Below are 23,587 nucleotides of genomic sequence, written 5' to 3'. Positions count from 1 at the left end.
TTGCATGCTTTATTTAAAAATAATAAACATTTCATAACATTAATAAAATAAAACCATAACATTAAATTTAAAGACGGCTACTTAAAAGGATGTCTCGAACAATTTTGCTAAAAACAATTTTTTGTAAGTATTTTTAACCCTTTCAACGGCCAACTGAGAAGTTGTGCCTCCAACAATTTCAGTTTAAAATATATGCCGTTCACCATTGTCTACGAAAATAGCCGCCGGTGGACGATGTTTGCCACCAACAATTCCATCCACATCGTATACCGCCGGGAAGTTTACCCTCCACAAGTTTAGCCACAAATTGTATTTTTAGACTAAAAATGCTGCTTTTTATAACGACAAGACGTTTTGTCGTTTTCTATAATTTACTACTATATATATAATGAAGGCTTCGAAATAAGAGAGGCGTGGCTTAGGTTATTGGCCCAAAAAATCTATGCACTGATTGGTGTTTCTCTTCTGGAAGTGGTGTCATGGAAACCAATGCTTTTTTTTTTTTTTATATTTTATATAGAAAAAATACTAGCAAAGATACCCTTTACAAGAAAAACAAAAAAAGAGACTCAAACAGTAAAAAGTTATAATGAAGTAATGTCATAATGCCACAATAATATAGTAAATTTAATGCCACTTCATAATTTTTTAACTCCAATATTGTTATAAACTAACCATTGTAATTCTAAAAATACAAAAATTATTAAACTAGGTTAATTTTTTAAGTTTTTTCATTGGTTAGTAGCAAACTAAATTACAAATGCAGTTATGTAAAAAAAAAAAAAATTAACCCCTCGAATAGTTCACCACGACAGAGAAGTGCAAGGAGTTCCCGAAGAGGAAGACGACGAAGCTCCATTGTTGCTATTCAAATCGCCACCACGACCAGCATCATCATCTTTAACCGACGCCACCGACTTCACCTCAGCGGGAAGCTTCTTCATCGGCGTTATCGGCGGCGTCACCACCACCTTCAAAGACGTTATTTCATCCCGTTCATCATCACCAGACGACCCCTCTGACTCCAGCCGCGAAGGCGACGTGTCCGGCGTCTCAAATGGAGTATTCCCCGCCTTGCTCCGACGTCCATTCTCATCATCAAACATAGGGTTCGAAATGTAAACCAAATCCTTCTCTATACGACCGGAGTTCCCAGAACAACCTTTCCGAATATACCCATCTTGGTTATTTTCTTGATTTTCCGGCGGTTGAGGTAGCTCTTGCTGCTTCTCTAAGTCGTCGCCGGCGAGTGAAGGGTAAAGGATGCTTCTTGGAGCTGCAAGGACCCCTTGTGAGTAGATATCGCTTAACGATGGAAGAGCAGAACTAGGAGGAGGAGAAGATGAGTTGTTGTTGTTGTTGTCTACTATGGTTAGAGGTGCGGCGGTGGTGGTTTGTTGAAGTTGACGGCGGCGGAGGAGGATGGAGCAGTAGAGCTCAGCTAACAGAACCAGCACCAAACCAAGAACCACAGCAAGACAGACCACAAGCACCAGGGTTAACCCCATCATCAAATTGGATGCACCCATCATCATTTTTCACACTCTATGTGAAAGAATGTGAGAATGGGGAATATCACCACTGACCACTGTGGTAATAAATGGCAGACTCAAGGTTTTGGCGGGAAAATGGTGGTGGGGTGAACCCAGAGAAGGAATCTTGATTCTTTTAAGGTTACGGGGATTGTTGAGGCGAATACAGTTGGATTATTCAGACGTTTTTGTGAAAATTTCATGATGATATCTTATAAGTTATAAGAAAGAAGAAATTTGTGTAGATTGTACAAAAATAACAAAATGAACATTTTGTATGAATCACGATTTAAGAAGCATAATCATAACCTATTGACATAACGTTACCTACCAGAACTTAATAAAGAAATGTGAAGGGTGTACCCTTTTGACAAAGAAGGTCAAAATGGTCATTTCACTTGAAAAGGTTTTTGTCGTTTGATCTCTTTGGTGGGGAAATTTTCTTTGATTCGTTGCATGAACCCAAAAGATATTGTCATATTGATGTCACGAGACTTGGTGAAAATCACAAAAAAAAAAAAAAAAAGTACGTGAAACCCTTTTCATTAAGAAGGTCAAAATGGTCATTACATTTGGGAGTGGTTTTGTCTGTCGATCTTTGATTCTTTGTGGTAAAGGCACTAACTACTTTCCCGAAAAAGAAATTTCAACCTAAAGTTAATTTTTTAAAGGAGAAGATTTAAATGAATCTAAAAGATATGAATATCACTTTATAAAATAAAAATAAGAAATGTAAGGGGTATTCTTTCCACAAAGAATGTCAAAATGGTTATTTCACTTGGAATGATCTTGAGAATAATCTTTTTTGTGGCAAAAACATTAATCTTGTTTTGTAAAGAAGAATTCCCTTCTCCTAAATCAATATGGTTATTTCATTTGAATACCTTCTCTAGAAATTAGAGACTAGTATTATATTCACCATGTAAACAAAATTGAGTAGGCCCATATATATGAGTTTAGGACCATCTACCCTAGATAAGATATAGGGATAATGACTTGAAAGGGTAACGAATTTTCGATTTTTGTCACATTTAATCACTAAACTTTTTTTCGTTATCTATTTGCCATTGAACTATTGAAACTGTTCATATTTTACCCTTATGACCGGCTGTTACCGGTCATAAGGGTAAAATGTGAACAATTTCAATAGTTTAGTGGCAAATAGATAACGAAAAAAAGTTTAGTGACTAAATGTGAACAAAATCGAAAGTTCATTTCCCTCTAAAAAGTTCAATGACTAAATGTGAACAAACTTCCTATTGTATTATGTTTTAGCAAGTTATTTATTTTTGTTTAATTGTAGCAACACTTGTTGATGAAGAAATCTATGAAATAAAAAAACAAAATGTAACATCCGGATTTCCAGGTATCATAATTTAAGTATTTTTCTTTTGAGTTAGGAAGAGAGACTCGACGAGTTGACGTCTCAACTCGTTGAGTAAGGTCGCGACTGATGACTCGGATTAATGAATGGACTCGATGAGTCGGTGAGGCGACTCGACGAGTCCGCGTTGTTGGTAGAAACCCTAAATCTTTGGGCCCGAGCCATATTTAAAGGCACTTATGGCCTTCAATTGCGACTACCTTTCCCATAAGTGAGAACCCTAGCGAGCTTGAGTGTGTAGAGTGAAAGGAAGAGCTATCTTGAGCTTTTTGGTGTGATAGATCTGGACCCTTCTAGGTCCAGAGAGCCGAGAATATGAAGCTTTAGTAGAGTAAACCTTGGGGTTCGAAGCTAGGAAGCATTTATGGGATTTTTATGGTATATATAGTTATCTTCATCTTACACATAGATATGAAGTATTTTATATAAATTACGTGCTATATGTGCATATTATTTGAATACTTGTTGTCTATGCTGGATGAACGATTTTATACATGTTTTAAAAGATTTAAACGGTATATTTATTTTATATATACAAATATGTTGCGGATGAAACATGGGTAGATGAAATAGTTGGTGTGTGATGAAATAAAATGATGAGAGATAGGTGATGATAGAAAGGTGATGATAATTAGGTAAATAGATGATGATGAATATGTGATGTAGGATGAAAGGAGATACCATAACCTTAACCGACAATGTGGTGATGTAGTCATCTACCAAAGTATAGATCGCAACCATGGACTATTCTAGACAACCCAGTGGAAACACCAGCAGGCCCATAACCTGTAGGTGATGAATTACGAGTTCAGACGATGTTGTAACTACGTATTCATGCGATGATACTCTAACCCCTTACTATGAATTACGAGTTCAGACGATGTTGTAACTACATATTCATGGGATGTCACAAATTCCGCATGTCAAACTAATGGTCATAATTCACATCAGTGAGAATGGTTTATTTTTTTGTAAAACCAAAATCAGATAAGAAATTTTGATTTTTTATTTTGGAAAATGTCAAACCATTGGTTTTTTATTTCGGTTTTGGTTTTTTGTTTGTTTTTTTTAAATATATTTTGAGGGTTCTGTTTTTTTTTTTTATTTCATAGATTTCTTCATCAACAAATGTTGCTACAATTTAACAAAAATAAATAATTTGCTAAAACATAATACAAGAGAAAGTTTGTTCACATTTAGTCATTGAACTTTTTAGAGAGAAATGAACTTTCGATTTTGTTCATATTTAGTCACTAAACTTTTTTTCATTATCTATTTGCCATTGAACTATTGAAACTGTTCACATTTTACCCTTATGACCGGCTATTGCCGGTCATAAGGGTAAAATGTGAACAGTTTCAATAGTTTAATGGCAAATAGATAACGAAAAAAAGTTTAGTGACTAAATGTGACAAAAGTCGAAAGTTCGTTACCCTTTCAAGTCATTATCCCTAAGATTATATTGGTTGGGCAGTGGTGGATAAGGGAGGACCTCATGGGGACATGATGAACAAGAAGTGGATTCGGCTCTAGTTCGAGCCAATAGTCGAAACATGTTTTCCTAAATATTAATTTTGTAAAGAAGTAAAAAAAATCGTGCACTAGATTTGTGTACTATGGAGCATTTACATGTAAAATGTGTGTCATATACAATCTGATGCTGTAAAACAACAAAGAAAAAAATTAAGCTATTGTCCACCTTGAAAATTTCCTTTTTCGGAATTTCGAATGTCAATTTTCCATAAACAAGATTACAAGAAATCCTAACCAATGAGTTGCGAACATGCTCAAAGTTATCGAAAACCTTTTTGAACATGTTCTTAGTTTTCGGACATGATAAAAACACAATATCCATGGAAAATAGGTTTTCTACTAGGTTCATATACTTAATCGTGCACTACGAAGGCTATCCAATAGAAATCCATATAACAAAAGTTAAAAAATAAAAATAAAAAATCGAACACGAAAAAGATGTTCGGAAAAATCATCATGAGAATTAAGAACATGTTTTTTGTGTTCAAAAGTGTTTTTTCTAGCAATTTCGTTGACCATATGTATTTATAATACGTTTTACATGAATAAATAGTTGAAAACTTACCTCACTGTCATTAATTGAAGATTTTTTGATGCCTATTGTAGAAGATGCGAGTTTTGGGAATTGGGATAGGTCTCGGAAAACTTTTTTTCGGTGAAAATACAAAATAAAAACTAAAACATAAAAAATTCAAGGATTATATATCGAGAACCACTACATTTTAGTTCTGACATTCAAAAATTTAAACTTTTCGAGCATTATGGTTAAAAGTAGAAATTTAATGTGTTATAAAAATATGTTCATTTGAAGAATACCAACAAAACTATATTTCAAATTTTATATAAAAGAGAGATTTTACATGAATCCAAATGATATAAGATATCATGTTAAAAAGAAGAAAAATAAAAAATGTAAAGATACTCTTATGATCAAAGGTCAAAACGGTCATTCCGATTGGAAGTGGTTTTGTAACTTTTATCGTTGAATCCCTCCCTGTCGTAAAAAGCAGTTCCTGAAAAAGGATTGAAGAACAGGGCCAATTCAGTTATCTTGGGACCAACCGGAGGAGGGAGCAGTATTGGTACAGTACTAGTATGCATTATTACAGTGCAACGTTTTTTTTTTTTTTAATAAATAGTTATGCATATGTACATTATCACATCACCTAATACTGTTCAATTTTTGCAATTCAACCTTTTAATGATTAGTTTTTCTTATAATATTTGACAAAATCCTTTATTATTATTATTTTTTGTTATGTCTTCCTTAGGAATTGCTCCTATATTATTATGGTCATGTTTTTATGCTTGTTATTTGATTAAAAAAACATAGAAAAACTTGCTGTACTTCTCACATGATGATTTGCCATACAAATTATTATATTTAATGCAATAAATTATTATATTCACGAAAATAGAGTAAGTTTAATTTTACAAAATTTAATTAACGTATTTTATTTAGAATTTAGTTGTGTTATCCACTTATCCGTTAAAACTTAAAAGAAAAAAAATCGTAATACAAAGTGAAGCGTTACTTTGAGGAATATTTCAAAATTTACTTTTGGTATAAAAACAAGAAAAAATGTCTAAAAGTTGTCTCCAACAGAGGAACCAATTTTAGGAAAGTACAAATTTTGTTAAAAATATTTAGCATTACGCAAACTTGCTATGGGAAAAACTGAAAATATTGTAATTTTAATTTACATCATATTTTTAACATTTTTGTGATTTTTTAATTGAAAACCAAAATATATTACTTTTCTAAAAAATAAAATACATAAAAACCATTATATTTTAATTACTTTTTTGGGTTAACAATGATATTTCAATGTCAATACAGTGAGGATTGACAAAAAAAAATGTATGGACCACTTTTATTTGTTATGATTTGTTTTAGCAAATTAAACTTGCCACAATACAAAATTATATCAAATTTTAGTTGTTTTAGAGATTTATTTATCGTCAATTTTTTCAATAATACCACTACACTTACTTCATACACCTATAAAATTTATCCTTATATAAAAATAACAAATTAAACAGAGATTCATTATTCATTGTAAAATACATGTACTTGATATTGAATCTTTGCATAAGACACTTCAAAATAACACACTTTCGTCTCATTTATTCATTCAACACTATATCCAATACAACATATAGCTCTCATTAAATACTCTAACTTCATTTATAAGTCCTCAATATCATCATCAAAATTCTCCCTAAATGTTTAACAAAATGAGGGACTAGGGATTTTCTGGTTCTTGTTTATCAGGATCCTCTTCCTCTTCTTTGTTATCTTCATCTTCTTCTTCTTCATCTTCTGGTGGAGGGTCATATGGTGATGGGGGTGGTAATGGTGTTTTCATCGGACTGAATTGAGGAAATATATCCGGCCTTCTACCTGGTTTAGGTCTCTCCCATTCCTACACCACATACCACAAATTCCTCAATCATTTCTACTTTTGACACAGTAAATAACACTGTAAACAAATTGACATGACAGTCTCTAAACACCCTCCAACCATGTCAAGATCTGGACTTTCTGAGAAACGAGTTGACTATGTACTGAAAAAACCCTAAAACCTGATTTCAACTCTAGATGATGAAGTCATGAAAAATGTATGAATAGCACTCTAGTCTAATATTGATCGGAAACTCGGTTTACAAGTCAATTAGTCATCTTGCAAGCAAGTGTTGCATATAATTGGTAAAAACATGGCCTATACAAAGCCTAAATTGAAGACTTACTAATCAGAGCTTGAGTTGATAAGGTTTACAGATGCAAAATTCCCCGATATCATAATAGATAGGACAGAATTCGATGATTTGCTCTATAATTAGCAAAACAATTACGTTTACTAATCAACAAATTAATCAACTGAAGAGCTTACTTACCACATATATTAGGTAGAACATAGCATCAGTTAGTTAGAACTTAGAACCCTAGAGACCCGATTGAAAATGTCTACATAAATTACGAACAGAGAAGAAAAGTAGAGACTTACCACTGGAAAATCGAGAGGGTTACGGCGAGTCAATTTCTCTTCGTCGGGGGCCATACAAACAATCATTGCAGTCGATCCCGCCTTCATCCTCCGACCAAGAGAGCGTCTTGGAAACGTCGTAACCAATGACGAATATGAAGATGAAGGAGAAGTGAACGACGATGAAGACAATCTGGAGGTCACTACAACTAGTGATGGTGTAGAAGGTGGTTTCGAAATCATAGAAGGTGAGAAAGGATGCACGAAGGTGCAAATCGCCGCCATATCTTGTCGTTATCTAAGGGTTTTTGTGTAGAACCAGCCGGAGATAGCAGCGCCAGGCTACTTGCCACCACCGCCTTTGAATCTCACCTAAATCCTAATTCAACATTTTTAGTGGGGACTCGCACAACAAAATTGTAAAAATATAGGGATAATTACGAAAATAGATTAAATTTTACACCTTTTCTCGAATTTATTTTAAAGATTTTAGTCATATTACATTGTTTTTTTAGTTGTTTATAAGAAGAAAAGTGGACGAAAGTGAAAATGAAAGAGAAAAGAAATGTATTTTTTAGTTTTTTAGTAGAAAAAAAGTGAAAGAGATTAAGAGAAAACACAATTATTGATATCATTTGCTCTTAATCTAAGACTATTCGGTATGGGCAACGGTGATAACGTTGCCACATCAAAAAGAAGAAAAGACGATGCCCTCAACGTCATTGTGGGGATGGTGTTTGTCAATGAACACGCCGTCATGATCAGCCAAAGAAAGAAGACCTTACTCTCAAATTGTGTCGTTGCCTTTAGTTACAATCATCATGGGAAATAACATAACACACAAAAATGGGAGGGCGGTGTTGTGTTTGGGTCATGGTAACTTCGTTTTCTGATGTCAGGTCACGAAAACGTGAGTGAGCGTTGCCCACACCAACAACTCTAAGGTATTATGTGTGTGCAACATGTTAATACATGTTAGTACACCAAAAAAATGTCACATCACATCCAATGTCACCCATGGTGTTATAAAGGATATAAGCAACATGTTATAACATCCACTAATTTATATGTCATCATTTATTTTTTCTTTTCTTCCTTGATTTATTTTTTAATACTTATAAAAAACAAAATTAATTTAATAAAACATGTTATTTAAATAAACCTAATTTTTTTAATTAAGCGTAACATTTAAATTTTTAAAGAAAGCATTACAACAAAAAACAAATAACATTTAAAAACAAAAAAAAAAAAATCCATTTTTTTTTCTGAATTATTCATCTTGATTACCATCGTATATATAATCTGTCAAGTCTTTTGAAATTGCTTGTGTATTCATATGTCTTGAATATCAACGACTCTATGTAAATATCAGGTTATACCTGATTGAAATTATACGTGTCTGGGTTCCGTCCGTATCCGAATACTCCACAATATTTCATCATTTATCTTCAATCACAATGTAATGTATTATGATAAATTCATATATAATATTTCGTAGACTTTCTAACTAATATGCTCGTGTCGTGTATTCAACTATGTGTCATTTTGTCTTTAGAACTCCAAAAGCATGTTCCACATCCTTACGTGTTCTTTCTTGTATTCTCTTGAAAAATTTGTCTCTTGGTTCTAATGGGTGTCGAAACGCCTTCACGAATGTGGAATATGCTAGATATATTCCATCTGTAAGATAATACCCAAACTTAAATTCATTTTTATTCATTATGAAAGGAACATTCGATGCCTTTCATGGCAAAAGATTATTAAATATTGGTGATTGATCAAGGACACTGATGTCGTTGTTAGAACTTGCAACTAGGGGTGAGAATTATTTGGTCCGAAACTGAAACACCAAAAAACCAAATCGAATCAAAATCGAATTCAGACCGAACGATATTTAAATTCGGTTTTCGGTTTGGTTTGAGACCAAACCGAATTGTGAATTTGGTTTTTGGTTCGAGTTTCGGTCACATGAAGTTTGAACCAAACCGAACCGAAAAAACCGAAATTTATAAATTGATTAATAATATATTTTATATTTTATATTAAATAAAAGTATTAATTAAAAAATAAAAATCATTTTAACTCATTTACTATTTGGATCATTTTGTATGAAACTTTAGATATTTCTGTTTGCAACTTTAAGTTTCTATGTTAAAACAATTTCATTTATGTTTGAAATTTTTTTAAGTTTATATTTGGTTTCCTCGGTTTTCAAACAAAACCAAACCGAATTAGAATTCAATTTTTGGTTTGGTCTACAGAATTTGAATTCAATTTGGTTCGGTTTTCGAATTGAACAAAAAAAAAATCAAACCGAGGAAAACCGATTCGAGGAAACTGAAAAACCAAAAAACTGAACCAATTCCCACCCCTGCCTGCAACCCCGAAAAAAGCATGTCAAATCAATAAATCATGAGAAGCAACATCCTCTAATACCAACGAAGACGTTTCACGATGACCACTTGCATATTGACATTTCCATGTCACGAGGCAATTTCTTCAGTTTCGGTGTGTGCGATCAATGCTTCCAAGCATACCCGAAAAATCATGTTTTTCTTCATGTGCCGCATATAGTTGTTGAATATCATTTAACGTAGGTTTCCTCAAATAAAAATATCACCTAAGGTTTCGACAACACCTATTGTCAAATTATACAAACTTTATCTTGCAGATCTCTAGAAGATTTTCATGTGTAGGGTTAAGGGATATTTTTCGACGTACCTTTTCTCTCACTTTTGGGTTTCTTTATCGAGCATCCTCTGTACTCCCTCTGTCTTGGGACTCGTTGCCTTCCGTCCTTCGTACGGGGCCTCATCCCATCACATTTAATGTTTAGGGTTGGAAGTACTGTAAGACTAATGGTAACAACATCACTTGCCAGTTTCTCTACGAGGAGGTAAGCGGACCTTTATTACAACCTGGAATAAGCTATAATACCCATTTACAAAAATCCAGGGAATCAAGTTCGGGTCAGATAAAGTAGTTTTGATTTGCTAATCAATTCGGAAAGTTAGTCAACCCTTATCATATCTCATTAAGTCCCCTAGTATGAATCGAGACGAATTTAATCGTGTATCGATTCAGATTAGTATCAATGTCGTCGAAAGTCCATCATTCCTGATCTACATAGGATAACATCGGGGGTTGTGACATGTCTTGGGACGTGACAACTCTGAAGCCCTAGTATTCGCACCAATGCCTTGGTAACGGATGTTGTTGAAGAGTCCACATGAAGAAGAAGACCTTATAGAGTTTTTTTTTTTTATCTAATGATAGAAACCCTTTTCTTGATGAATTTGAATTCCAACATTAAAGACCCCAAAACACCCTTTATCCCTTCTTCGTGTAGCCGGCAATACCGGTGAAACCGGTTACTAGATTCTAATACAAAAGTCAACACATAAATATTGGTATAATGTTAACAAAAATCAATTTAGGACTAATTTAGATAAAGGTGTAAAACTTATGAATTTTATGATTATAATTTAATAATTTATAACCCTATAAAAATTAAAAGTCATTTGAAAACTACTTATTTTTATGAGATTATCTACATTTGATTCGTATTCATTTGCCGTGAAATTGAATTCCTTCTGTAACCTAATAAAACTGTACAACTAATTTCCACAAGGATTTCGAAGATAGAAATGGTGTCTTCGCATATCCTCCCTCCGTTATCTTCCCTCCACTACCCGAAATTGACTCTCAATTCCACCAGTTCATCACACACGCTAGCTTTCAACAATACCTGTTATAAACCCATCATAAAACCCCCCAAATTTCTAGGCTTTAGTAACCCTCCAAACCATAGAACTCACTTTCGCAAGCTAACTTGCCATGGAATTAAAGACCCGGCTAAGGAATTGAAGGTGGGTTTGGATTTAGACGGTGGAGGTGGCGGTGGTGGTGGAGACGGCGGAGGAGACGGAGGAGATGAGAATGAAGAGAAGAAAGGTGGGTTTTTACCAGATTGGGTGGACTTCACTTCCGATGATGCTAAAACGGTTTTCGCCGCGCTTGCAGTTTCTCTTGCGTTTCGATCGTTTATAGCAGAGCCCAGATTCATTCCTTCATTATCTATGTATCCCACATTTGATGTAGGAGATAGAATCGTCGCTGAAAAGGTAAATTTTTTGCTTAATTTATGTTTCAAGCTACTGTTTTTGTTCAATTTGACAACCGGGTTTCATGTTTAGACGATTAATCTTTCTATTTGATTCCTCATTTGAAAATTTCTTGATTGTTGATATGATTTCAGGTTAGTTACTATTTTAGAAAGCCATGCCCAAATGATATTGTGATCTTTAAAAGCCCTCCAGTCCTTCAAGAGGTTGGATATACGGATAATGATGTGTTCATTAAACGAGTTGTTGCAAAGGCAGGAGATTTGGTTGAGGCGAGTTTCTTGATTTATCCCCCCAAATATCATAATCTGATGCAACTCTTTTTAGGTCGTTATATACTTATATCATATGCACTTGTACTTTGATGCAAAATTAGCACCTTTTCAATACAAGAAGTAGCAACACACTTTCACTTTTATTAATTTGGTCATTGGAGTTTGAAAATGGTTAAAATTGAAATTAGTTGCTATAACCCAACAACATTTGCAAACTTTTGCATCACAGGTACACAATGGGAAGCTAATAGTAAACGGGGTACCCAGAAATGAAGACTTCACTCTAGAAGCACCCAAATATGAAATGAATCAAATTGTATGTAAATTGTAAAAATCTTTTATGATCTAATCCACTATGAAACCCTAATCTTGAAATCATGCTAAATCTGCTTCATTTATTTATTTTGTATTGCAGCGTGTACCCGAGAATTATGTTTTTGTGATGGGTGACAATCGTAATAACAGCTATGATTCACATGTGTGGTAAGTTTTCTTCTCATTTTTATCATTTTATAGAAACTTATATAAATTATTTAAAACTTGTTCATTGTTTAAACAAGTAATATTTGTAGCTAAAATATCATCAGCACTAGTTTAGAAATTAGAACCACCTCAACAATCTTTTTTTTTGGGTAATAAATAATGATCCTCAAAATTCTTATTATTATTTTCTTTTGTGTTTTTATTGCATTAGGGGACCCCTACCTTCAAAAAACATAATCGGGAGATCGGTATTGCGGTATTGGCCGCCAGCAAGGATAGGCGGCACAATCCTACCTGGCGGCTGTGCCACTGACAAGCCGGAAAACATCATCAGCACAACTAGTTTACAACCACCTCAACAAGATTCTTCCACTTCTTTAGCATCTCAATAGGCATTTCATGGTGACTTTTGATTCTCAACACAACTTTTTCATCATTTTTATTTCCTCCAAATTCGACTATTTGTTAAATGTTAATATCATTTTCCTTCAATCTGAGTAAAACTTTTAGTGTCTGTGTTACAGTTTTTTTTTTTTTCAAGTGAATTTTATAGTAACAAATATAAGTAAATATGGTTGCAAAAATCTAAATTGTGTGAGAAAAAAATAGTGAGATAATTGATGTTGTTCTATAAAACATATGTGGATCCATCCTTTTCAGGCTGATCTATTCTTATACATGGAACATATGAGAGCATCGAAGACTTCCTTCCTCATATTACATTCCACAAATGATGTCATAGACTTAAAAATTGTTATATTTTGAAATATATTAGCTTCTGAACACCAATACTTCAATGAGACTACAAAGGAGTATCATTTTTTTAACAAGTTGAGGAAAATGCATCTCTTACCTCTTTTCATGCATAGAAAGTTTATGAAAGGGAGAAGAAATCTATGATATAAAGAGATTATATTGTACTATTCAACAAGTAGGAAACCACAGTTGGAGAAAAACCATCTGTTGATTAAAAGAAAGGATCCTCTAATCTTAACAAATGTCAAAGTAAAAGTGTTAGGATTGACATGTCAAAATACAATTGTTAGACTAGGAAAACATTGTAAGTATACCCGATGTTTACTCTTTAAAGTATTGAATAATGGAGATAATCTAAAACTCAAAGTCACACCTCCTAAATAGTTTTCAAACCAAAAGATACAAATATAGTTGGGAAAGAAGCTTAAACCAAAATTACATTGCCAAAATACCTTTAATTATTAAACAAAACAAAAAACTAAGACCATTTTGTCATCATAGATTTCGAAGAAATTGAAATGTATATTTGTATAAAAATGGCATTGGTCGACAAAATCAAAGGAATTTGAATTCTTTAAATTTCATGTTCTAAGGAATTTGTCATTCTGTGGTTAAGAGCAAGGATTTTATATATTTTTTATGTTTTATTAAAAAGACAAAAATGCCCTCCCACTTCCTCTTTATTTTAGCTATGATTCATCAAATGATTATCATCATCTCTCACACACCCCACCCATCCACCCACACTTATACTCATACCACCAACTCACCCACCCCTACACATACCTCCACCCAAACTCCAAACCCACCCAACCTATCTCCACATACACACCCCTACGCCTACGTATACAACTAGCTCCTCCCCACCTAGACCACCTACCTACCCACCCACACGCATCTTATATTGTATTTTAGACTTGATTAATAAACCATCTGATGATTCGTATTGTGATCAAATCGTTAGTGATATCTAAAGCAAACAAGTCCATAAATAAGATTGTGAATTATATGTCAATTAGTCGCAAATAATAAATCATATTATTATTTTTTAGTTACCAACTTTCGTCCAAAAATCATATCGATCGTTCACAATTAGATCATATGAAATGTTGTAGAAGAATATTATATCGTTATCGGACGAATTAAAAGACTAGACAGAAAATTAAAACCAACCTCAAGATTGCAGTTTCTTGAGTGGTAGATACACGAAAATGACTCATGTCCTTAAAAGGTTTTATGCACTCCAATGATTGTAAGTCTCAATGTAGAATCCCGTGATTTGGATTTAGTGCAGTTATCTCTCATTTCAACAACAATGGAAAACTGATAAACCCAAAGCTTCCTTATTGGTTATCCGAAAGTCAATACATTGTCAAACATCGACTAGGTTGATCCAACTCAATTCAACCTAAACTCCGCAAAAATCAAAATCTTCTCAGCTCCCAACAACTGATACGACATGCAAAGTGCGCCTAAAATGTGTGCTATTTTGCGAACATAGTATCTTGTGTTTATGACTTGGCTAGGCAAGTATGTGGACCTAACCCTTAACCTTCATTAAAATCTTTGAAGGTGTAAGGATAAAAAAGCCTTATAAACCCACAAAATATTCTTCCTCCCACATATGTAGGACAAAGGTAATTTACCAACTTGTAAACTTAACCTCTTAAATTTCCAACTATCCCCCACCAAGTTGGTAAGTGTCCTTTCGCTTAGACCAACAATGTCACTTGGGTGTCACGATGTAACACCCATTTTCGAGAATAGATCGGTTGAGGGCTCAGAGGAAGCCAAGATAAGGATTTTGGGAAAAAACCTTATGCCACAACATGGTGAATTGAGCACCACGACGTGGCATGTCAAATGCATGGATAATGTATCATGTGTCTGCCACGACGTGACAAGAGGAAGGCCACAACGTGGCATTTGTTGCAGCCCAAGCCCATGATCTTTTAGGGATTCTTCCATATTCAAGCCCCTAAACTCAAGGTTTAGGGCATCCTATTCAGCCTTCATCCCTTCCGAACGAAACCCTAGCATCCGGGCATGACTGAAGGCTTGATTTTTTTGATTTAGAGCTTATTCTTGGATTTTGGGAGAAGCTTGAGGAAAGGAGAAGTCCATCTTTGTGCAAGGGGTTAAGGAGTGAGCTTGGATCCACTATCTTCTTCATATTTCTGAGTGATTGAAGGTATAAAGCTATCATCTTGACTTATGTTTTTCTTGTTATAAGTTTGAGTCCTTTTTGTAAGATTTTGGTCCCTTTCTTGGATGCTCTTGGAGTTTGAAGAACTCCAGAGATTGTGATGAATTTTCTAGGTTTGGTGTATCTTGCATTCATGCTCAAGTTATAGCCTCATTAAGGACTTAATGAATTTAGGGTTGTAGATCTATTCTTTGAATGGAGTCCTAATAGATAAAGTTGGGAACTTTATCCATTAAGTCATTGAATAGAAGTATATCTGAAGTTTTGGGCTTAGATCTTTAGGGATTAAACACTTAATGAAGAATTTGGCATTCTACCAAATCCCACGACATGGCCAAGAGCTTGCCATGGCGTGGTGGTGCTCTGATGATCGACTGTTTTGCCTTAGTTGGCCACAATGTGGCCAAGAGTTTGCCATGACGTGGGGGTCGTTGACATTTTGATGAGTTTTACTTTAGGTCAAACTTGAAGGAATTGAGTTATTAATTAAGGTTCCACCTTGGTTTGGAGCTTATCGGTTTGCAGGAGTGATTAGTACATGGAGTAAGCATGTTGTTGTGTTTCCTTGAGTCTTCGATTAGGTGAATTTCCTCACTATACTACGTATTGCAGCATATATCCTTGTATGTTAGGATATATGAGTAATGATATGATGGTTAGAGTACCGGTAGATTGGTTAGAGTACCAGTAGGTTGTTTATCATCTAGTGGAGTGTCATAGGGGTTGTATGTAGTCACGTAGGATAGCCTGAGAACTCTTGATTTAGGCTTTCTTTCATGTTCCTTGTTTGGTTGTGGCTATAGAGTGGGATCACATGTTCGAATGTCTATCTCACCTCTGGTTACATATAGTTATGCATTCCTTGGAGATTTGACGGTAGTGACATAATGTGTTGTATGAGGCCTAGTATATGGTAGTGAGTTGTTAGATAGGTAGACTTGGGTAGATAGTTGCCCATGCTTATGTGTTTACTTGATTGCTTGTTTGTTTCATCTGTCGACATATTGTGGTGGATCATGTTGAGGCGGTCCTGCTTCGTGGTGTAGGCCAAGATACCAGATGCAGGCCAACTGTAAGTTGTAGGCACGAGAGAGGAACCATTCGTGGGCTGGAGGCTCAGGTGAGCGGTTGGTTTGAAACAATACTACTTGGTGCTGTAGGCCAACAAACTCGAGGGCAATCCAGTCTTATGTTGTGGGCCCGGGGGTAATCCAGTCTTATGCTTTGGGCCCATGGAAAATCCAGTCTTATGTTGTGGGCCCGGTGTGCATGCATTGTATGTGTATTGTGGTATGTGGTATTGTGGAGGAACTTACTAAGCTTTGGCTCATAGTTGAAGATTAAACGTTTTTTTAAAAACAAATGTATTTTGGAACAAATGGTTTTCTTAACTGAGATCTTATAAATGTGAAGTTTTAATTAAAAAGGAAAGTTTTTTTTTTTTTTTTTTTTTGTAAAAATGGGACTTTACACATGAAGATTAAACCCTCGTTTAATGTGGACAAACAATAAGAGAGATGGTGTTTTTTAAAAGTTATATTTGGTTGTATTCACACCCATAACTCTATAAGACATTCTTCATCATATATGGGACACTACATATCTACTAATAAATGCACTACCAAATACACACATGTACGTTCATCTCATACTTTAGTTATTCTCATTTAGGCATCATACTTATGATGATATTTTATGTAGGTAGTGTACTTTCATTACTTTGTATTTCTAGTAATCTTTAGCTATTCTGAGACACATACCTATGATATTGGAATGCATATTATCATAAAATACATTACAAAGCAAGGGATTCTTTCATAACTATATACTTCACACATTTCCTATTTAGGCAACATACTTCGATTTCTAGGACGCTTTAACATCTAAACTCCATTTCCTTACTTACTCACCACCCAACCTAATTGACAATACCATATTCTTATATTGGCTAGTTCTATGTAGTTTTGGTATACTTGTAGTCTAGTTAAGGCACAAAGTGCAACCTTTAAATATATGACTCTTGCATTGGGTTCTTGTTTATGTTCTTGTATGTATTAGTTTGTTGAGAACCAATCAATATAATATCATTTCTTGTACAAAAAGATTTAGGAGGAGTAATACTTTGAGTATGTTTTAGGCAACTTAGAGAAGTTACCTGACTTGTTTCTTTTTTTCAAAATTTGTAGTTTTACATATGTAAGTCATCAGAAATAAAAAATAAACTAAAGTAACACATTTTAGATATATAAAGTGAAATTAATCCTTTACAAATGATGCAAGATCCAAGAGAAACGACTGTGGTTTATCACACCGAAAATCTACCAAATAGGAAATAGGAAACATATGTAACTAGAATTACTCATTTGCTAGTGATGTTCATAAAATAAGAGAAACATAAAAGCAACTTTCGATCTTGATTTTCATTTCACGTATACGAACATGATTCCCTCTTAAAGTTTATAACTTTATTGTTCTCAGAGTCAATTTCCATGGTGCAAAACACTTGACGTCGATGCTTTGTCTTTACCAACCACCCCACCAAATTGGCATGTGAACGAATCTCAAACTCTAACTTCAATGGGACACTATTGTTATTGTTGTTGTCTGATGTAGCTAAACGTATACCAGCTCCATAGAGAGGAACCTTACGACCTTCAACATTCACTGACATTGTCCTTTGGCTTTTCTTCGGTTGATAATAGTTCACAAACTAATGATAACAAACAGAATACAACATTGTAAATTGAAAGGTTTCAAGGTTAAAATCCCATGAAGAAAATGGGCATGAAGAGCTAATTACCTGACCACTTCCTACCACGATTTGTGAATAAAAGAGATTTAAAGAACTTGAAGAGACATGGATGCCAAAAAACGTGGCAGGGTTTTCTATGTTCATCTTCACCGTACAATTTACAGTCAAGAACTTGGTTGGAACTCCGGTGTAATCCGTTCCTTCTCCATAATAGAAATTGTTCACCTTCCAACTCTACAAAACCATAATGTTGATGATTCATGTCACAAAGGCAAAAACTCATGTTATATAAATATTCATGATAGATTAATTTCACAAAAAATAACATCACCTACTATATAGCTGCAACCAAATAGTGTAATCATAATATTTAAAACTAGGTATGAGACCCATGTATTACATGAGTTTATTTAAAAAAAAATTAAATATGAAATTTCAACAATTTGAAAAGTTTGAATTTATAAGAAACATGAGAAATTTTTTGAATTATTAAAATTAATAAGGCTTTAATGTATTGAATACATTACATATATAAACCATTTCTAATAAATACCTTACATATATGTTACCTTACATATTAAATGTGGAATTTTAATTTAATAAAATAAAAAATACAATAAAATGACAAGTGGGAAATAAAAAATTTAAAAATTCTAGAAAATGCCATGTGTTTAAATGAAGGAGAAGAAAACATGTGCCAAAAAAACCTTCATTTATTAGAGTAGATTGCGAGGTATGTCTATTTGCTATTATTTAAAAGATAAAAACACCGTTATACATTTTATTGTTTTTAACTACACGCTTGGACAAAAACACCAATAAATCAAATGTTTTGTGAATTTGCAATCATGGCAATTATAATATTTTCGTCTATTAAAAAAAACTATTAAAATTCTCTATGAAAAATTGTTATTACATAATCATATTGTACCAAATTAATTAATTAATTATTTAGTTAATTTGATAAAAATTGAATCATCTCTAATAAATGAAGGGTTTTTTTTTTTTTTTTTTTTTTTTTTTTTTTTCCATTTGTCACACTCTCGTTCAATTTGCCAAATATCATTTTGTGGTTATTTTGATTTTTTTTTCCACATGTCATTTTATGAGTTTTTCGATGTTATTAAATTTAACATAATATTTTAATGTAATAATTACAATAAATATAATAATAAATTGATATGAATTTCATTAATAAACTTACCTTTTAATTTCAAAATTCCTAAAATTAAAACTCATTAGTTTCTTTTATTTATTTAAATTTAAAAGATAAAAAATATTTATATTATAATAATTCATTAATTTTCTTATTTTCTTATAAATTCAAAGTTTTTAAATATTTTGACATTTATATTTAATTTTTTTTTAAAAAAAAAAATTAATATCATACATGGGTCTCACAACTAGTAAATCTGATATAACTCGACATTCTAATAAAAATATAATAACATTGTAAATAATTCAAAATAATTATTTCCAATATATATCTGTAAGAACATGTGAAAATATAAAATTGACAGATTACAAAAATATATCTAAGATAAACTATTTTTAGTGGACATATCAGAAAGAAAATGTGAAAGTAAAATGACATTGCTAGCACACACATCATGACATCATTATAAAATTTGTGATTATATATTGTAAAAAATATGTGTAATAAACTCAAGTATTTTGATTTTTGAGTATATATATTTATTTATATACGATAAAGTTACCTTCATATGAACTTGAAGCTTGTAAGGCCTACTCGCACCCCATGTGATGAAACAGATCGCCGTAAAACTCATTACCAATCCCATCAATACCATCATAATCCGACATTGTCGCATGAATTCTCTATCTCGGAAGTAATCATCGTCCTCATAATCTTCATTTTCCTCGTCAATCACACTGAACAACGGCGGCCACCCTTTCCTCTTCCTAAAAGACGAATGGACGCGGTGTTTTCCGGTCACCGCAAAAGCTCGATAGGGGCCGGAAACTCTACTGGCGCTGGAGGAAGACGGTCGTGAGTGTGAAGGATGCGACGGCGAGTCATTCGGAGAGCTGTGAGTCGGAGTTGTTTGACTGTTGGTTGAGGATTTGTTATCAACATCATCATGCGAATCGCGAGATGGACTTTGAACGTAGTAATTATACGATGTTGTCGGAGATCGATCTCGTTTCGGCGACGTTGATGACGACGTGCTGCTGCCGCCGAGACTTGTTACATCGCTTTCCAACTTCTCGGTGCTCATTTTTTTGTGTGTGTGGTGGCCGGATTCAATGGCGAACAGAAATTGAGGGAGAAATCTTCATCGGATTCGATTCGATTTGATGGAGAAACGAGAAAACCCACACAGATTTGAAGGTGTTTAGGAGAGATTAAGAAGCGATGATGTCGGAAATGGAAAGAGACCGTTTCATGTGGGCAGAGAATGTCGAAGGTGACGGATGCGTGTGTGTTGCTTCCATCGGGATCATGGAACCTTAAACAAAACATGTGTCTATACTAGGAAGTGAAATTTCGGCTGAGTTCTATTTATGGGCCCAGGCCCAAGAAAGATAACTAAAATATATAGATTTATTTATTTGAAAACGAGTTAAAATCGGGTTTAGGAAATTACGAATTCAAAGCATTCCTTAGTACTAGTTGAAAAGGTATTAAAATTGATTGGTATTTATAAATAAATTAATAAAAAATAATATTTGATAAAAACTAATGGATAAAGTAGATTTTATTTATTTTTAATTGTCATCGTACAATGAGTGAGATGGCAAACGGGCAACAACTATAGAGAACTAGCTTACAACTATTTTCATGGCTTGTCAAAAATATACCAACCTTAAAAAAAAAAAGAGCTAGTTGTGACTTATTTAATATAGCCTTAGAAATTGTCGATATCATAATAAAGTGTCTAGAACTTTATAAATTGTTTGTATTAAAGTTTAATATAGTTTTACAATAATTTTTGTTATTGCACATATATATAATAACTGTTTGAATTCGAAAAAAAAAAAAAGACAAGGAAATGAGTTGGCAGGTCCAAAAGGCCACCACAACCCCTAAAAATAGTTATGGACTTTTGGACTTTTTACCAATTTGAATTTGGAAACCCTCGTTTACAGCTATAAAGAATTTAAGAATTTCCAACGTTTAGTTCTATTTTTCGGCGCATTATTATCCTTTGTTTAAAAATTTTCAAATTAGATCAAAATAAATTGATCAAATTTGAATTTGTATTGCGCCAATAACGGAAGCAAACGATGATCCTGAGGAAATTCTCAAGAAGAATTAACAATATGGCCAACTGAGATCTCTTAATTCTTGATGGACATTTTACATACATTCAAAACTTGAGACTTTTTTTTTCCCTATTTAAAGAAAGGTCCCTAAAGTTAACCTGTATTATCACAGTTGTCCCCTAGACTTGGAGGTTTAACCTAATTTTTACCTACACTCTACATTTTGGCTTACAAACTAAGCCCAACATATCACAATTGAAAAGTCAAACACCTTTACCAAACTCGAACTCGAAAACGAAAGCAATGGATAGTCGATCTCTATCCAACCAAAACTCTTTGGACTTTGGGTAACCAAAATGAACATCTATAAGCTCACACAACTTCTTCTTGATCTCTACCAAACATTTACATCTATATCATGCTTATCAGACTTTGTGCAACCCCATATACGGATATACCTATACCTGTGCTTTGACGAATGCTCTAAACCATACACAAACCTACAATGTCGACCATGCGAACCTCTATTGGATAAACCAAAATCCCCACTAGTTGAGCCCTTGAGTTTCTTTCATTGATATCACCATGAAGAAATTTCTCATGTCATACTCCACGTGGAAATTTCCTTTGTAGTCAACCCCTACCATCTGGCTAAACATATAAGCCACATATCTCACCAAAACATTCGGTTTTAATCTCAATTTAAATAAATTTTGAAAGCCACTCTTCAAATTGTGAAAACCCTTTAAACAAATATAAAAAATATCTTTGTAGTTAATCCTTACCGTTCGATTAAACATTTTTTTTGAACAACAAACTAATCTACTAAAATCCTCTAAAAGGGAGGACATATATCGCAACTAAGCATTGAAATAAAGTCTTTTAAATAAATTTTGCAATCCCTTCTTCTGAAAGCCCCTTAATTAAATATAGAAAAAACATCATAAATGGTCCCTGTGGTTTCCCAAAATCTAAAGTTTAGTCCCCGTGGTTTAAAAACATCATAGTCGATCCTTGTGCTTTCAAAACTTTTAACGATTGGTCCTTATTATTAACTTTGTTAAGTTTTGTCCATTAACTGAAGGGCATTTTTGTCATTTCACTACCACAGGGATCATTTATGATGTTTTCACTTATTTAAAAAAAATTAAAAAATAATGAAATAATATGCAAAGGGGTCCCACCCTCTCTCCCTCCCTCCCTCTTTCTCTCTCTCTCTCTCTCTCTCAACCCCTCTCTTCCTCTCGTTCTTATATCACCAGCCACCATCATCATGTTTCTCACTATTTGCTGTTGATCGGAGCTAGCCAAACACCGTGTGTTGCTGTTACTGCTTGTGTGGCTCCGTCTGACCAGCTACCTCCGACCACCTGTCACCGTTCACTGCCACTCCCTTTGAGTTCACGTTGGCATAAAACAAATGAGCAAGGCAGTGGAACTACAATTGCATGCCACCACCACCCGCTGCCATAGTGAGGACTCCGATTCACCAAAACTAATAGACCCAACAATCTATCTTCTCCTCTACCTCCTAATTTGACCATCGCCTGTATGGTTGTATATACTCACCAAAGTTTTTAAATCAAGAACCAAGGCATACATCTTTTCTCTGTGAAGAATTAACACCATCATCTCTACTGAAATCATTCTCTCTTCTCCTATATCATTTCATTGTCCATCATCAGAACACCACCATAATCCTTTTCAATATGCAATTGGAGAACATAAGGAAGAAGGGGTTGTGATTTGAATCTGTACAGATGAGAAGAAAGGCGCACATGAAAAAATGACATCTCAGTCTTGATCTTCGAAGGTTAAGGGTGGGTCTAGTTTTCTTGAGGTGTACTTGGTGCTCGATTCACACAAGTTTAAAAATGACAGAGGCATCTCTCTTTCTCTCTTGTTCTTCATATATTGCAAAAGTTATTATGTTTATCAATTTTTAGCTCACTGAAATATGCACACAAAGTGTTTGTTAAAATGCCAAGAAGAGCTTTTAGTTGTTACGATCCATATTTGCCTTAAACCCTTTTTTGTTATTATGTGAAAGTGTTTGGCTAGCTCCGATCAACAGCAAAGAGTAAGAAACACGGTGGTGATGGTTGGTGATATCAGAACGAGAGAGAGAGAGAGAGAGAGAGGTGGGACCCCCTTTGCATATTATTTCATTTTTTTATTTTTTTTAAATAAGTGAAAACCTCATAAATGGTCCCTGTGATCGTGTAAAGACGAAAATGCCCTTTAGTTAACGGACAAATTTAACGGAGTTAGCAATAAGGATCAATCGTCAAAAGTTTTGAAAGCACAGAGACCATCTATGACGTTTT

The 23,587-nt window shown here is 33.9% G+C and overlaps 4 protein-coding genes across 5 annotated transcripts; 1 reads left to right on the top strand and 3 right to left on the bottom strand.

Moving 5' to 3' along the window:
• Positions 1-619: 619 nt before the first annotated feature.
• Positions 620-1,855, bottom strand: LOC111883866 (uncharacterized). Its single transcript, XM_023880194.2, has one exon. It carries the CDS (start codon positions 1,533-1,535, stop codon positions 804-806), a length of 732 nt encoding a protein of 243 aa, XP_023735962.1. The 5' UTR covers positions 1,536-1,855; the 3' UTR covers positions 620-803.
• Positions 1,856-6,446: 4,591 nt separating this feature from the next.
• Positions 6,447-7,839, bottom strand: LOC111883867 (uncharacterized). Its single transcript, XM_023880195.3, has 2 exons — positions 7,458-7,839; positions 6,447-6,875 (listed from the first exon to the last, which is right to left on the bottom strand). The coding sequence occupies exons 1-2, from the start codon at positions 7,719-7,721 to the stop codon at positions 6,696-6,698; spliced, it is 444 nt and encodes a 147-aa protein (XP_023735963.1). The 5' UTR covers positions 7,722-7,839; the 3' UTR covers positions 6,447-6,695.
• Positions 7,840-10,993: 3,154 nt separating this feature from the next.
• On the top strand, positions 10,994-12,832 carry LOC111883839 (chloroplast processing peptidase). Of its 2 annotated transcripts, XM_023880165.3 has the most exons (5): positions 10,996-11,560; positions 11,695-11,832; positions 12,065-12,151; positions 12,251-12,318; positions 12,530-12,832. In XM_023880165.3, the coding sequence occupies exons 1-5, from the start codon at positions 11,084-11,086 to the stop codon at positions 12,708-12,710; spliced, it is 951 nt and encodes a 316-aa protein (XP_023735933.1). In that variant the 5' UTR covers positions 10,996-11,083; the 3' UTR covers positions 12,711-12,832. The 2 variants fall into 2 exon arrangements, with proteins under 2 accessions (XP_023735934.1, XP_023735933.1); XM_023880166.3 differs by lacking the exon at positions 11,695-11,832 and having other exon boundaries at positions 10,994-11,560.
• Positions 12,833-17,503: 4,671 nt separating this feature from the next.
• Positions 17,504-20,831, bottom strand: LOC111883877 (uncharacterized). The gene is made up of 3 exons (XM_023880206.3): positions 19,751-20,831; positions 18,081-18,266; positions 17,504-17,990 (listed from the first exon to the last, which is right to left on the bottom strand). Exons 1-3 carry the CDS (start codon positions 20,270-20,272, stop codon positions 17,706-17,708), a joined length of 993 nt encoding a protein of 330 aa, XP_023735974.1. The 5' UTR covers positions 20,273-20,831; the 3' UTR covers positions 17,504-17,705.
• Between the last annotated feature and the right edge of the window lie 2,756 nt (positions 20,832-23,587).

Source organism: Lactuca sativa, chromosome 7 (genome assembly GCF_002870075.4).
Source record: "Lactuca sativa cultivar Salinas chromosome 7, Lsat_Salinas_v11, whole genome shotgun sequence".
Taxonomy (NCBI): domain Eukaryota; kingdom Viridiplantae; phylum Streptophyta; class Magnoliopsida; order Asterales; family Asteraceae; genus Lactuca; species Lactuca sativa.
The sequence above is the reverse complement of the archived record's forward strand: the minus strand, read 5'-3'. Positions and strand labels throughout refer to the sequence as shown.